The sequence below is a fragment of the Bos indicus genome, chromosome 27, assembly GCF_029378745.1.
Source record: "Bos indicus isolate NIAB-ARS_2022 breed Sahiwal x Tharparkar chromosome 27, NIAB-ARS_B.indTharparkar_mat_pri_1.0, whole genome shotgun sequence".
NCBI classification, from domain to species: domain Eukaryota; kingdom Metazoa; phylum Chordata; class Mammalia; order Artiodactyla; family Bovidae; genus Bos; species Bos indicus.
Genome location: NC_091786.1, coordinates 28,582,196 through 28,599,372, shown reverse-complemented (window position 1 = coordinate 28,599,372; position 17,177 = coordinate 28,582,196). Strand labels below are relative to the sequence as shown.

General features: G+C 39.0%; 2 protein-coding genes across 8 annotated transcripts in view; both read right to left on the bottom strand.

The window, feature by feature from the left end:
• The window catches only part of NRG1 (neuregulin 1), a 235,436-nt gene that overhangs the window by 127,280 nt on the left and 90,979 nt on the right, over positions 1-17,177 (bottom strand). The window lies entirely within an intron of this gene.
• LOC139180109 (uncharacterized) lies at positions 6-431 on the bottom strand. Its single transcript, XM_070781376.1, has one exon. It carries the CDS (start codon positions 207-209, stop codon positions 21-23), a length of 189 nt encoding a protein of 62 aa, XP_070637477.1. The 5' UTR covers positions 210-431; the 3' UTR covers positions 6-20.

Sequence of the window (17,177 nt, the reverse complement as noted above, 5' to 3'; positions counted from 1 at the left end):
GCTGATGTGGCGGCGGTCGGTTAAGTAAACCAGTAGCCCAAACTGAAAGGCATGTTTCTCACCTCGAGCAGCTGGAGCTGGGGTCTGCTCAGATGGAGAAAGCAACTGTCATGCAGAAGAAGTAAAAGCAGGAGCAGGACCAGCGGCGGCGGCGGCGGCGGCAGCAGCGGCGGCGGCAGGAGCGGCAGCAGAGACAGTAGCAACAGCATCCTGTGGTGTGAGCGCGGCGGCTGAAAGGGGCTGAATCATCACAGAGCAGCAGGTGCCTGCCCTCCGAGCATCACAGCGAACCGTCTCATCGCAGAGCGAGCTGGAGGCGAGAGCGCGGCCGGGAGGGGCGGTCACCGCGCTCGCCGCCCTGCCTTCTCCCCCACCCCACCAGCCACTCCTCTTTGTCCTTCCTGAGCGCTCATTCACTTTCTTCCTCTGCGGCTCCTGCCTTCTCCACAGTCTCTTCCCCTTGCCGTCCCCCTCCTCATCCAGAGACTCTCTCTCTCCCCTCTCTCTTTCTTTTTTACCTCCCTCCTCTCCCAACCCCCACCCCTCTATCCGCACTCTGGGGCTGCTGGCTGGTCTGAGTAGAATCAGGATAACCCAGCAAGGCGGGACTGCCAGTGACTTCCTATTTTATCCAATTAGAAGGAATAAAGGCCATCAAATCAAAGAGAAGCAGGCAGACAGCAGTTAAGCTGAGTCCCCATGGCCCCCACCCGGCTAGCCTCCTTCTCTCTCTCTCTCTTTTTTTTCCTCCCTACCAAAGCTGCCCTAATCTTCCATCCCCACCTCCCATGCGCTAAAGTCTCCCTGGTTCTCTCTTCTGCACCCACTGTTGGGTCAGAAAAAGCCAGCGATCAATGCTAGCAATCTAACAAAGCTAGGATGAGGTGGGGGGTTGGATGTAGGTGGGACCTCATGGGTTGGACCTGAGGCTTGGCAAAGTCTGATATCTGATTCCTCCCTAGAGAGGTAAGCTTTTCAACAGCAATTTCTTCCTGCCTGCTGCAGAGAGATAGCATTCTGTCCCCAGCCCTCTAATAAGTTTTGTTCACCGAGAGGACTGTTATTGCCTGGTGTTTCAACCAACGGCAAGAACATTGTTTTTTTTTCCCTCCTAACCATGGACAGCTCTGCCTTCAGCCCTTGTCGCAATGATTGGGTAAGACTTGGTGATGCCCACGTGTGAAGTGTGGAATATACATTGGAGAAGGGGGTGCTCAGGGAGGGAAGAGAGGTCTTTATGTACCTACACTGGTCACCTTTAAATTTCCATCCTTCTGTCCCACTCACAGCAGTCCCGGACTGACGTCCAGCCAACAAGGAACACCAGTAAGTAACAGCTAGAGAGGAGGCTCCCGCTTCGCCTTGAAATTAGCCTTCATTGTGACTCCCCACTGCGGAGGTTGAATTCCCTGAGCGCTGTAATGTATACCACATGTCCTCAGCTATAACTGCACTGCAAGGATTAAGAAGACTTTTCTATAAGAGCACGCCTTTAGGGTTAAGTTTCAGGAGCTTTACCTTAAAGATAGTTTCACTGCCGACTCTTTTCTTTTTCCTTTTAAAACAGCAGTGGTTAAAAGGCTGGAAGAAATGCACTGTCCTTAATACAGAGGACAGGCAGTCCAGACCCTCCTGTTCACTGCATGTCTGCATCTGAATCTTTAATCCACACTTTACTGTGACTGGACACCTGAATGGTTTCCAAGGAACCATTTTGTTCACCTATGTCAATAGGAGTCTTAAAAACTGTCTCTAAATCCATACTACATAACCATTATGTGAGTCCCAGAAGCAATAAAATTTAAAGTTGAAGTCCGGAGAGAATCTGCTTTTTAAGCACGTTATATTTTGTAAAACACAATCCCCACTGCTTTGAAATATTTTTAAGCTTCTAAGTGGGCATGAGATAATATTATCATTCTTGCAAAATGAAATTAGCCCATAATTATAAGTGATTTAAAGGGTACTGATATCTTAAAATGTGTTTGCAGTACTATAACTAACAACAACAACAACAAAAGCCTGAACCAATTTGCATAATTGTAATTATGGCTCTGACAAGCTTCTGGGCAAAATGAATTATCCTTAAGTTCACCTCTACATAACCTGCATTTATATAGCAGTAACTTGTACTTTAAAATAATTCCTATGCCCACTTTCTAACTTTTAGCTATTTGATTTGAAAGCAGAAAGATTTTTCTTAAAGATTCAAGCAACGGACATGAAATTTCACATCATCGAAAATCTATAGGGAGGCATTTACAGAATTCAGACTGAGAGGAATTAAGATTTTAATGATCATTATTCATGGAACGCTCAAAATCAGTTAGGCAAGTAAATGCTTATGCTAAATTAGGATCATTTATAATTCCTTCAGATATCACCCAGGTTAAATTTGTGGTACTTAATTTCATGATTCTGCACCAAACCAGTATTTCACGCAAGTATCATACATTGGCATTTCACCTACAGCCAAGGTCACCTGGATTTCAAAGACTAACACAGAGTTCAGAGCCCAGATCAGGTAGGGAAGCGAAGGGACTGAGAAGAGTAACCTGTAATTAAGAAAAGTGCTCCTTCAGTTGCGCCAATACCAACTATTTGCCTTGCCTTAATCATTAAGAACAAACATATTCAGCAGACAAAGTAATTACTGGGCACTGCTCTAGCCATCATATTAAAGATGACCAGCACTTACAAAGGAAAAGAATGGATTATGTAAAGGATAGGAACTTAAGAGACAGACTACACAAATCACACTGTGGGATATATATGTGTCCTCCCTGGAGAGGCAAGTGGCTTCTTGGAGCTAAGATCAGTTTGCAGAGAGCCAGCCCCCCATGGTGTTTCTTCCTATGCAGTTGGAAGGTAAATGTAATTGAGAACGGGAGTAGGACAGGAGGTAACGAATAAAAGGAATTCTCCATTAGGTCTATACTTGAGACGAGGAGTCAGAAGTTGCCTTTATCCCTTTAGCAAGTCTTACTAGTAATAAAGAAGTGAATACAGGATGATATGAATGGGATTGAAGGTCAGAATTTCTTTGACTAGAACATACATGTTTTTAAGAAGAATTGCAAGCATATGTCACTTTAACCCTTTAGCCTCCATCTTCAATAAAGCTCAGGAACACCCATATTTCCATGTCCCCTTAAACAAACAATGAACAAGAAACAAACTATTATTACCTTTTTAAAACCACATAACCACCTCTTCTATAACAACAAAAGCTACCTTTGTAGAGCTCCACTGTGATTCCAGGCGCTCTGCTAGGTTCTTGCCATACATGATTTCTGATCTTCACTAAATTCTATACAGAACATATTATCTTTTATGTTTAAAAAAAAAAAAAGGACCCAGGCAGCTTATATAACTCAGCTATGGACACATAGCTTTTAAACAATAGCACCAATAGCACCGATTTTGAACAAAATTGTGACTCATGCTATTTCTACCAAATAATACTGTTTCTTGTTTTTAATCAAAAGAAGGCATCTGATTACATATTGTTTACCTATTACTTCAATAGGAAAAATAAGAGAACCAGAAAGTGTAACAATGAAATAGGCATTTTAATTTTACTTTAATGTAGTTGCTAAATGAACTTAAAGGTGCCAAGTTTCCAGAACAAGAGCCTTCTAAAATTCTGCCTAGTGATCTTTAGAAGTTGCAAGAATTAAGCATAGGTTATTTACATATGATCTGTTTATAGTTTAAATAGAAGAGATCTTCCACAGTCTCTGTTCTGAGATCTTGGGAAGATCTCAGGATTTCAGTTACATATTGCTATGAAACAAATTGCCCTGAAACACATTACATTTGTTGTTAAACTAACAACCACTGTATTACATCTCACTAGCCCGCAGGATTACTGGGTTCAGCTGAGTGGTTCTTCTGCTCCATTAGATATCAGCTAGGGCTGCAATCCATTGGAGGTGTAACTGAGCTGAAAAAGTCAAGATTCACACACATGACTAGCAGCTGATGCCAGATGTCAGCCAGGAACTCAGCTGGGACTGTCAGACGGTGCACCAACATGTGGCTTCTCCATGTGGCCTGGACTTCTCACACATGGCAGCTGCGTTCTGAGAGGATACAGCCCAAGAGCAAGGAAGCACAAGCTGCCAGTCCTCCTTAAGACTGACTTTGGAAGTGGTACAGGCTCATTTCCATTGCATCCTATTGGCCAAATAGTCACAGTGCCAACTGAGATTCAAGGAAAGGGGAGATAAACCTTGATGGAGACAGTGACAAGGAATTTGCAACCGCAGTTAATCTACCACAACAGTTAAAGTCAATGTTAGTAAGTCAACCTGGGTCAAGAGGCTCTGCGGTAATGTAGAATGAGATTCAGCAGAACCAAGTCAAAACGCACTTATATTTCTGATACACAGTATTCCAGCCTCCTTCTAAACCAGCTTCAATGAAGAAAACAATCCCATTATGTTGTGCATACGTGAGTGCTTATGCTCAGGTGTGTCCGACTCTTTGCAACCCTTTGAGCCCGCCAGGCTCCTCTGTCCATGGGATTTTTCAGGCAAGAATACTGGAGTGGGTTGCCATTTCCTTCTCTAGGGGATCTTCCTGACCCAGGACTGAACCTGCGTCTCCTGTGTCTGCAGGAGTGCAGGCAGATTTTTTACCCACTGAGCCATCAGGGAAGCCTTCTATTATATCGTCCAATAGAAAATACTAAAATTCCTCTGCTACTTCAAGTCAAGCTAGGCTACTACATCTGCATCCCTTTTATTTATTTTATTATCAGAAATATTTAGCATACCTCCAGGAGATGAAAGAGGATGACCATATCACATAAACTTGCTTTCTCTTTTACTTTTTTTTTTTTTTTTTTGGTGTATTGGTTATTTCCCACTGAAAACGTTTATCTCTGAAAAAGTCGACCCTTGCTCTGTATGTTTATGGCCAAAACATAGAATTTACTTTGTGATATCTAATACCATGATGATAGCAGTGATTTCATTTTTTGGATTGCAATCTTTGAGGATGACTATGTATAAATTATAATGATTTATTCATTGCTAATGAATTAATCACAATTTTCACAAGAAAGCTTCAGGACTTAAAAGGATCCCTAAAACTTGCTGCTTCTTATAAGAGGACCAAGTACTCAAGTGGATCTGTTAGCTTCTCCCCATCCATTTGAAAATCTTCCCCCAGCTCACATCTCAGCCCCTCCATGGAACTCCTTCATGGTCCCAAGTCAAAGATACATCATTCTTTAACTTTATTTTTGTTGGGGTACATCTTCCCAGGTGTTACTACTTAATTATGTGACATACATAGGATGGATGGGGAAGAATGCAATTTCTTTGAAGGCCAGGTCTATTAGTATCTGGCTGTTGCAAACTAGAGCTATGCTAGCCATTCAATACACACATCTTGTTTGGTTTTATTTTTAATTGCAATTCAATTACACAGATCATGGCACCTCTAATAAATTGGTAGACTTTTTTCATGTCCATCTATCTATTTAAAATGCTCTCTATACTCCACTCTATTTTTTCACATCTTCTAATGATCAGTTCAGATACATGCTTATCAAATTTATGACTGTTTCCAAATATGGCTTTTATGAATTTATTTTCATCTAGGGAAACTTTGTTACCCCAACTATATTAACTCTCAACTGCCATGGTATTTTTCAGGCAAGAATACTAGAGTGGATTGCCATTTCCTTCTCCAGGGGATCTTCTTGACCCAGGGATCAAACCTGCCTCTCCCATGTCTCCTGCAGGCGGATTCTTTACCCACTGAGCCATCAGGGCAGCCCCTTATTATATCATAGAAAACACTCAATAGAAACACTCATATATCAATAGAAAACACTCAAATTCCTCTGCTACTTCAAGTCAAGTTAGGCTACATAATCTTAGTTTTGCATAGATCCTTTTAGGAGATGGAAAGTTAGGAATAACCCAATATTGAATTGTTTTTCCTGCAGTTCTCTCTTCACCTAAACAGAAAAGTTTTCTCAGGGCAAACCAAATTCATGGGCTTGCCAATGTTCTTCTATATTACTCATAATGCTAAACAGGCTAAGATGAAACCCATTTCACTTTACTGGGCAAGTATTTTTCTCCCCACTTTGAGGGTGAATCAAGACTCTGATTCTCCTTTATTTTTACCCAGTGAAAATTATTTCAGTAAAGACAGTTTGACTTACTTGGAAGAATCATGTTGTGAGAAGCTGTACTGAATGTCTGATACTGACTCTGGGATTGTGTCCTCATTTTGTAACAAATGATCCATTTACTCTGGCACATTTTGTTCTTTATAAGTTTAGGTCCTTTGATCTTTAGCTGCAGTTCAAGAGACAGTAAAGGATCTCAAAGATGAGGATATGAGAATTTTATACAGACATGATTTTTTTTTATTAAATCCCATGTTTATAATCTGATTACTTTGAGAGAAACTATTAGTTTCTCACTCCCCATGAGTAAAATCATTAGTTATATACAATGATTTTCTTCTTAGTTTTACAAGTCACCTTTCTTTTAATATTATCTTGGACATGTTTGGAACTAGACGGAGATCACTGCACATCACTGTGATAAATGCCAATGAACTGTTCCTAGTAAAATGGTTAATTTTATGTTATGTGAATTCCAACTCAATAAAAAAATAATACTACACTGCACACTCATCATGGTTTCAGCTTCTCTAACATTTACTTTTAAAAGGAAAACACAGTCAATCTGACCAGTTTTTCCAGTGCACTGCACTAAAATAATCAGACTTTGTCAGGTATAGATTGCTCTTTCTTCTACAAAATCTAACAGGTCATGTAGCATTGAATCTCTGACAATTCTTAATTATCTATGGACTCTAAATTGATGTTGATGATGCAATATTACATCCCAAGGAACTCAAAAGCACAAATAAGGACATAATAAATTGATCTATCATTGAGAGTTTCAATACAAAAGTTTTATGAGAAAATGAGCAAAGGCTTATAACTCTAGCTCATTTTATATACTTAAAATATTATTCCTCATTCTTCAATGCCATTCCATTTATATATTTAGAATACATTAGAAATATAAGCCAAAAGATGGGTAGACAGTAGCGGGTATTTGAATTATCTGTATTTTCAACACAGTGTGGTTTGTTATGGAAAGTGTGATAAACTCATTACCAGAATGTGAGCTCCATAAGGGCCAGCACTTGTGACTGTTTCCATTAACACATCCCTACTACCTAGAACATGCCTGGCACACAGAGGCCGGTAAGTAAGTATTACTGAGTTAATGCATCAACATGGAAACTACTAAAGAAGGATGTAGTTTGGAAGGACTGATGCTGAAGCTGAAGCTCCAATACTTTGGCCACCTGATGCAAAGAACTGACTCATTGGAAAAGACTCTGATGCTGGGAAAGATTGAAGGCAAGAGGAGAAGGGGATGACAGAGGATGAGATGGTTGGATGGCATCACCAACTCGATGGACATGAATTTGAGCAACCTCCAGGAGTTGGTGATGGACAGGGAGCATGGGGTCGCAAAGAATCAGACATGACTGAGTGACTGAACTGAACTGAAAGGATGTAAAAACTATTGAAAAAATATCTTAAAAGACACGGATACATCATCAGTTCAGTTCAGTTGCTCAGTCATGTCTATATGGATATACCATATAGAGTTTTATTTGTGTGAATGAAGCAAATAATATTAAATTAATGTATGATGGGAAGAAGAAAAACCAAAAGGAAAATCATCTTTATAGGGACTACTCTGAGGTTATATGGATGGATGGTCATTCATGATTATTAGACAATACATGTGGAATTAGTTACCTTGAACAAGTATCTTTGCTTCACTTCATTAATATTCACTACTATAAGCTCCCAGCACAAAGCAACACAGCTAACAGAGAATTTTTGTTTGTTATATTCTTAGGTATTGTGGCAAATTGCACAAATATACAAGAAATACTCTGTATTTTTAAGTGCATGGATATGTATAATAATATTTAAGGAAAACTGTAAAGGCTATACTCTGGTGAAGTAAGAGAAATTAAATATAATAAATAATTAACTAAACATGAAAATCAATGCAAATGTAATACAATTCAGTGCAGTTTCAAAAAATGGAAGTTGTTGAACTTGATTTATACTTAGGCACTAGCTATTTGTTTATAGTTGGGTTGCTGATCAGCTGACTGATCTCCAGAGGAATTAAAAAAAAAAAAACGCATTGAGTACATCACCCTTACAAATGCCCTAGCAATCTGTTAATTTGTTTTGAAAATCTTCTGTTTCAAACAGAAACTGTTAAGCATGAGATGGTCCACATGTGAAGGCAGCTGTGAATTACTTACAAAAGAGTTCCATCTATTCAAGACACTCTGAAATGTCATAAAAAGCCATGTGTAAAATAAACCCTCAGTTTTCCTGAAATAAAGGAAGCTTGGGAAGGGGATGATCTGAATTGTTCTACTTTTCAACACAACCCAAACCTGTACATCTGAGAAGACTTCAGCCAGAGGAAACATCTTAAAAATATACATTTTCCACAGAATCTACACAGTTCTCTCTCCTTTTTGCTGATTAAAATGAAAATGCAAAGTTGTGCCAAAGGGAAAAAAAAGAGGGATAAAAATATATGCATTTTCTAGAACTGATCTGGCATTCCAGTGAGCCATCTAACCGGCAATTCTGCTGTAAGGTCATAAGCCCTATGATACTCTTACAAGCAGAAGTATTCCATTTAAAATCAGATGCCAGCTCCATATTTTCTGCAGTGTCTCAGTTCAAGGGGTGGAAACTTTTTCTGCCTTGTGGGACAATTTTTATTACTTTCAAAATATGAATTTGAAAATTGTAAGACAAAAATATCTTATGATTGGAACACCAGTTCAAAACTTTGTATCATAAATCACACCACACCTCGTATTGTTAGTTAGATTGGTTTAAGAATGACTTGTATCTTTTCTATTTCAGAAATCATCTGGAGTGAAAGGATGCAGGCTTAATGCAAAGATGAACTGTCATCTTGAGAATAATTAGGTTTTAAATTTTTCATTGGCTGACTGTTGGAACTGGAACAGCCTTGACCCATGAATTTTATCTTACACAAAAGAGATCTCTGGAGATAAAAAATAATCTGCCTGGAGCACCAACATTAATTTCAGAGACAAGACTAGAAGTCAAGGATATTGCTCCTTCCCTTTCAACTCATTGCTACAAAGTGAAGCTTTTTAGTTTCTCACTAACCATATAGACACCCTTTAGTAACTGCCATAAAGTGAACGGTTCAATTTCGTCACCACTACCGTCAGTTATCCCTATAGCAATACCTTACATGAACTTTTACTGTGACTGTTTCTACTTGAAAGTTTAATCTTTTTAATGCTCCTCTGACTACTTTTGGTCACAGCTCTACTGAATATTCAGACCCTTTTTCTGGGAGTTATTAAGAAGCCAGTATTCATATTTAGACTCGGTTATTAACATTTCATCACTAAGGGATGTAGAGTGCAGAATGTAGGCAAAATGTAGGCTCTAATCACTTCCATGGGAAGGTGTAGAATCAAGAGACTCTAGTGGATAAAATGGAGCTTATCTTCTGGAAAGAAGACTGTCACCCCAAAATAGTGATCAGGGGACTCCCTGGTGGTCCAGTGGTTAAAATTTCACCTTCCAACGCAGAGGGTACAGTTAGATCCCTGGTTGGGGAGCCTAAATCCTGCATGCCTTGTGTCCAAAAAGCCAAAACATAAAACACAAGTGATACTGTAACAAATTCAATAGAGACTTCGCACATGGTCCACATCCAAAGAAAATCTTTAAAAAAAATAGAGATCAGTCCAGTATTACTGCAGTGACTCAAACACATACAATGTCAGTCTGAGAATTGGAGAGCCAGGGTTACATCTTCTTTTAATCTGGAGAATTAGAAATCTGGGACAGAGGAAGGAGTGATCGTCAGAAACAGGAAAAGGAAGGCTTCTGATGACTGAGTTAAAATCTGAAATACGATGACTAGAAAATTCCAGGTCCAAATATGATGACTTATTCCAGGGAAACACGTGTTCTGTTTGTTGACATAATCCATCAAACATACATTATTTTAAATAAAGCAATTAAACATGTACATCATTCATGCCAGGATATTTGGGGATAAGATGCATTCACAAATGCAACTTACTTCAAACTGCCTCAAAAATAAAAAGCTGACTGATAGATAAATGGATACACATTTGACAAAGCAACTATGGCAGAAGTTAACTGTAAAATCTAGAGATATGGCCTACATTGTTCACAAGTCATTCAACTTTTCTATATGTTTCAAATTTTCATAATAAAAATGCTAGAAAAACTTAAAAAGATTTTTTCATGGCTATTTCTGACCACGACATATATCGTATGTTTTATTATAAAACCTTGTAGTGAAAGTGAAAGTCGCTCAGTCGTGTCCAACTCTTTGTGACCCCATGGACTATACAGTCCATGGAATTCTCCAGACCAGAATACTGGACTGGGTAGCCTTTCCCTTCTTCAGGGGATCTTCCCAACCCAGAGATCGAACCCAGGTCTCCTGCATTGAAGGCGGGTTCTTTACCAGCTGAGCCACAAGGGAAGCCCAAGAATACTGGAGTGGGTAGCCTATCCCTTTTCCAGCGGATCTTCCCGACCTAGGAATTGAACTGGGGTCTCCTGCAGTGCAGGCGGATTCTGTACCAGCTGAGCTATCAGGGAAGCCCATAAACCTTGTAACCTGATGCCAAAGAAAACAAATAATCTACCAATCTTACATTCAGTAACCTTCACTGAATTATTTTCTTTCCTCTATTGCATAAGCCCTCCCCACCTACCCTCCCCTACCACACTTACTCTAAGATGAATTCCAAAATTATATCAGGAATATAAGTCACACAATTTGAGTCATTATCTAATGGCAAAGGAGTATCTTTCTATGACAAACCATTAGCTGCTACAGAAAATCTAAGATCTCTTCCTGACCCCTCCTTCCATACCATTCCTTTATTGAGAAGAGATTTTGCTTAATGTGATTCTTTAATCACTAGGGAATTGAAACATCTATGAATAATGTGAACAGGGAAATCGTAACATTCATTCTACTGACAAAATCAGAAGGGTTGGACAGTAAACTTCATTTTGTTGGGGGAAAAAAAAAGAATCCTTTTATTGTTAACGACACTCCCATCCTGAAGATATCTTTTTCAAAGGTCAACTGGTCAGTGGACACTGTGAGGTCAAAGGCTTTGATGCAGAACTTGAGTTTCTCCACTGCTGTATCTCCCTTCCAGTTTGGCATACAGAAATTTTATAAAACTATTAAATATTTATGATGCAGTACAAAGCCCCTCTAAAAGCATCTGTATTTAACTAAATCATGTCACTGACAGCAAGAGGCACGTACAGCAATTTAACCTAGCAGGAAAAGTACTTCTTTTACATAACACTGCAGTGCAGAGAGTTTCAACCATATGCTTCTTTCTGTCCCCACATACCTCCTGTAAGAAGGGAAAGCTTAACTTAAATGGTTCAAAGGGCTTTTAGACAGGCTTCTCAAATGAAACATAAATCTTTTGAAGTGCTCCTCAAAAATTCTTCCCTGAGGCTTTGCCAGGACTCTGTCACTAGAGGTCAGACAAATAGCCCATCCTCAGGTTAAGCCTCCTTAACCCCAGGTTAAATACCTGGATTTAGTCCCATCTTTTCTTCTATCACCACGTCCTTCCAAATGTTTACTATAGTCTATCACTGATTGATGTTAAAGGCACCTAAAATGTATCCATGTCCAACTGGATCCCCATCAGCCTTCCCTTTACTCACAAAAAGACTCCAGGTTTTGTCTGGGTATGCATGCTAAGTCACTTCAGTCCTGTCCAACTCTCTGGGAACCTATGGATTGTAGCCTGTCGGGCTTGTCTGTCCATGGGATTTTCCAAGCAAGAATACTGGGGAGTGAGTTGCCATTCCCTTCTCCAGGGGATCTTCCCAATCCAGGGATTGAACCTGTGTCTTCTGTGTCTCCTGCATTACAGGTGGATGTTTTACCGGCTGAGCCATCGGGGAAGCCCCTTGTATGGGTCTATCTAAAGTTAAATTATTGTTAACCATTCATACCTCTTAATACCAAAGAATCTATTGAGATATGTACTACTACTTAAGGATTTTTTTAAGCTACCTAAGCATTGGGTGATGCAGAAGAACAGCAGAGAGAGATCTCTAAGATGAAAAAACATTTTTAAGCATCTGAGGCTTAGAACTAGCTGTACTTACTCCCGGAGACAGGAGGTTTCAAAATAACTTCCGGCTGGGGAAAAAAATGGGTACAGAAATTATTATTTTAGTGATGTGTATGCTGTCAAAAATCAGGGCTAAATGCTTGAGTTGTCCAACTTGAAATGATATTACTGTAATTCTGCCAGCATACAGCAAGTGATTAGGAAATTTGCTGCTCAGCATTTAAACTAACTTCTTTTCGCGGTCTGGTGGGAAAAAATGGAAAACCTCAGGATGACCTGCTTCTCAAAAGCAGGTTTCAAATTTTAAGGCCACTGTATTTTATATAATGAAAGTAACTTAAAGCCCCATGATATATGTTAATTTATCTACCTATCCATCCACCCATCCATCCAAAAAATTGTTTACTAAGTGACCAGTTATGTGCCTGGCATTATGCTGAGGCTTACAGATTGGGTAGCAAGAAAGTAAAAGAAGTTCCATCCCATAATCACCCTCTTCTCTGAAGCAGTAAGCGAGGTAATCTGCTGAGAGAGACAACATGATTCAAATTTTGAGAGTGGTAAGGTCTGAGTCACCTTGGAAAACAGAAAAGAAGGCTAACTGTAAAAAACAGAAGCAGGTCAGATATTGTGGCAAGTTGTATATACTCATCTGTTGCTGCTGCTGCTGCTAAGTCGCTTCAGTCGTGTCCGACTCTGTGAGACCCCATAGACGGCAGCCCAGCAGGCTCCGCTGTCCCTGGGATTCTCCAAGCAAGAACACTGGAGTGGGCTGCCATTTTCTTCTCCAATGCATGAAAGTGAAAAGTGAAAGTGAAGTCGCTCAGTCGTGTCTGACTATTAGCAACCCCATGGACTGCAGCCCACCAGGCCCCTCTGTCCATGGGATTTTCCAGGCAAGAGTACTGGAGTGGGGTGCCTTTGCCTTCTCCATATACCCATCAGTCCTTCCTTATTTGCTGTCCTCACTCTCAGGATTGTAAATCATTGTCTCCTCTTGAGAATTACATTTGGAAAGTGCAACCAATGGAAGAAGACTTTAAAACAGTCATTGGAGGGTAAATATATGCCAAGTGAAATAAGTCAGACAGAGAAAGACAAATACTGTCTGATATGACTTATATGCAGAGTCTAAAAAATACAATAAACAAATGAACATAAAAAATGCATAATATAAAAAAGAGGCAGACTCATAGCTACGGGGAACAAGCTAGCAGTTATCAGTGTGGGAGAGGATATACGGGGTAGGAAGACTAAGAGGTACAAACAGTTACGTGTGAAATAAGCTATAAGGGTATACAGTACAACACGGGGAAGATAGAGGAACTTAGCAATTATTTTATAATAATTACTAAGGGGGGATAACCTTTAAAAATTGTGGCTCACTATATTGTACGTCTGTAACTTATATATCAACTATAGTTCAATAAAAAATAAATTTAAAAAATCATTGATGACATAAGAAACTACTTTCTGTTGAGCTCTACAGAACTTGAACTCAAACAAGACTGAAGTGGGGATAGGAGGAAGAGAAGAAAACAAGAACAAATGAGATCATGAGAAGGTGAAAGTTCACATGCATATCACAGTTTCCACTTCAGATTTACTTCTCAGATCAGTGCACTTTTTCCCAGCACCAGAATTTAATCTGCAACATCGGGTGATCCATTTCATTCTGCTGTGTGGCTTGACTCTGGCCATGATGAATCCCACCCATTCAAATGATGTTTCCAGGAAGCCCATGAATCTAAGAACTTTAACCTATAAACAGTATGATGCCCCTCTGTTGCCTATTTCTTCTGTGAATAAGATGAGAGAAGAAGATATACCATAAACGCAGAGTTCAGCTGCTGCTGCTGCTGCTGCTGCTAAGTCGCTTCAGTCATGTCCGACTCGGTGTGACCCCATAGACGGCAGCCCAGCAGGCTCCCCCATCCCTGGGATTCTCCAGGCAAGAACACTGGAATGGGTTGCCATTTCCTTCTCCAATGCATGAAAGTGAAAAGTGAAAGTGAAGTTGCTCAGTCGTGTCTGACTCTTTGCGACCCCATGGACTGCAGCCCACCATGGGATTTTCCAGGCAAGAGTACTGGAGTAGGGTGCCATTGCCTTCTCCAACAGAGTTCAGCAGGAAAGTTTAATTTCTCTCTTTCAATGATTACTTGGGAGAAATTAAATCAGTATTTGAAAACATTGTGCATTTACAGCAAGTTCAAAATTATTCATATTAAACTGAAAAGCGAAACTTTGGTCTTTAATGACTCTTCTGCCATAGATTTTCCATATATTTCTCTCTTTTTTGGGCACTTTATTTCTATTTTTAATTGAAGGGTCATTGCTTTAGAGAATTTTGTGGTTTTCTGTCATACATCAACAAGATTTCCCATGTCTTTCTTAAAATGTGTGCTCTTTCTCAGATTTTCCAGATGTGTTCTAGATTGATTTTGCCCCTACTGCCTTTGGGAATTTCATTAATTCATTCAGTAATTGTTTGGTAAGTGTCTAGTACGTTCTAAGGGGTCACAAAGAGTGGGACATGGCTTAGCGACTGAACAACACGATATGTGCCAGGCCCTGCACAAAACTGAGAAGAGGGAAGGGACTGCAGTGGTTCCTGCTTCCAAGGTGTTATATTCTAAAAAGGAACTTCGTTTTCTTAATCCCAGTCTGGCACAAATGCCAGCACTGCAGAAGTGAGAGTCCGCAGTCTTAGAATAGATTCTATTTGTGTGGCAGACACATTGTGGAGTGATTAAAAGGAAAAAAAAAAAAAAGAGCCCAGCAAGAAATACTATTTGTTGTATAAGCATGCATAAGTTTCTCAGATTTTCCTTCACTGAGGATCCAGTTATGAAAGCGATTACCTCTGAAGAGTTTTGTTTTGATGAGTATTGGAAGAAAAATGCAGAAATTCCTTTCCAGAAAGGACCATGCCCTAGAGGCTTTGGAATTACTGTGACAATTATGCTATTAGAAAAACACAATCCATCTTTTTCATTCTCAGTCACTATTAATATCAAAACAAAACACCCATCAACCCAACTGGGCTGTAATAGAAAATTAATGGTGGGTTGATTTTTTTTTTTAAGTTTTTAAAAAAACTTTATTGCTTGATTGTTTCTGGCAGATAGAGTAAAATTAAAAAATATTCATACATTTTATTATTATCTTTTTTGGGGGCCACACCATGTAGCATGTGGGATCTTAGTTCCCCAACCAGAGACTGAAACCATGCCCCGCTGCATTGGAAGTGTGGAGTCTTTTAACTACTGGACCGCCAGGGAAGTCCCTTTTCTTGATGAAGGCTTCTTAGTTACTGATGAGGCCAATGCAGTTTTAAATTTAGGTAGACAAGTTTCCTGAATTATTCAGGAAATGTTTTAAATGCATAGAAATTCTGACATTTCAAAACATAAACATCAAAAAGAAAAAACCATATTACATACATATAGATAGAGATCTGATGATTTGATTTAAAAAAACTGGTTTCTTGTAGAAGATAGTGTAATCAATAAGGAAGTTATTTGAAGAAATAAGTATTAAACATTTTGACTAACATTAGTTCTGATAACTACCTAGTCTCTGCAAAAGTGCTGACCTGGCAAGACTAAAGATGACCAAGTGAGTTTTACTATTCAAGTTATATGTTATTATCCTCATAAATATATCAGCTCTTCAAATATGAATGGATGATTATTAAAGAAACCAACAATAAAGTGATCAGAATTAATTTCCTTTATCAAATTAGAAACATGATTTTTCCTTTTTTCAATTAATTGATGAAAATATATAGAGAAACCCACTTATTCAACATCTAAATCAATTTAAATATTTTATTCTCATAATTTTATAAGTGTTTATAAGCTAAACATTGTCAGAATGTGAATGTCCAGTGACAGCATATTCAATGAAGAGAAGGATATATACTGGGGTGAAACTTTCTTATTTTATATTAACACTGTCTGAAGGTGCATTTGAAAGAACATTGCAAAAACAGTTTTCAGTTTTAAAAAATGGTGTCTCTTGTTTAAGTACTAATATCTTTTGTGTTCAAAAATAAAACATTAATTTTTAATCCTAAAAGTAACAACTTGAGTGTTAAAAGTATGATGTACATTTCTTGCTTTGCTTTTAATTGTTTTTGGGTAATTTTTGGCTGCCCCAACCAGGGATTGGACCCACACCTCCTGCAGTGGAGGGCAGAGTCTTAACCACTGGACCACAAGGGAAATCCCCATTTTTCATTAACATAGTATTTTCCCTTCTTCATTTCAAATCCAACAGTGTGTTACACCATCAAGATACTTGGAGCATCAGGTATTATCTGTACCCAATATCTCATCTCCTTATTGTTCTTAAGGACAAGTCTGCACACACCCAAAAAGTCAATGAATTCTGTGCAAACTAAAAGACGTTCTTAAAATGAGGAGCCAATTAGATCTAATTATGGGTGATAGAATTTTGAAAGGTCCTAGATTAACATTACAAGCACTTTCCATGTTAAATTAAGCGTGTAGTTTAGTCAGCAAAGATATTCTTTTTATATATCTTGTTTATGTCTACTATAAATATCATAAGCATTCCATTAGCATCTAACCCAGTGATTAATGCATATATGATCGAGTCAGGTTCCAATCAGTGACAATAACTGCCTGCAAATATTTCCACAACTGTTCATCTCCCAACTCTTTTTCCCTGACTAACAGTGACATGCCTACCAAAGTCTAAGGGTTCATGTAGTTACAGGAAACCAGATGCATTATTTATAAGGATGCAGAAGCTAGAAAGTTCGGCTATGCTGCCTACCCCAGCAGTAGTAGGCTCTAAGCTATTGGCGACAGGAAGCTTGCCAGTGCATTAGAAGATGAGATTGAAGGGATCCCTGCCAAATAAAATAGCTAAGTAATAACAAATGGTAAAGAAGAGCCTTGGGGGTTGCAGGG

Bases quoted from the DNA above. Each gene is read 5' to 3' on its own strand.
- LOC139180109 (XM_070781376.1), bottom strand. From the start codon at position 209: ATGCTGTTGCTACTGTCTCTGCTGCCGCTCCTGCCGCCGCCGCTGCTG.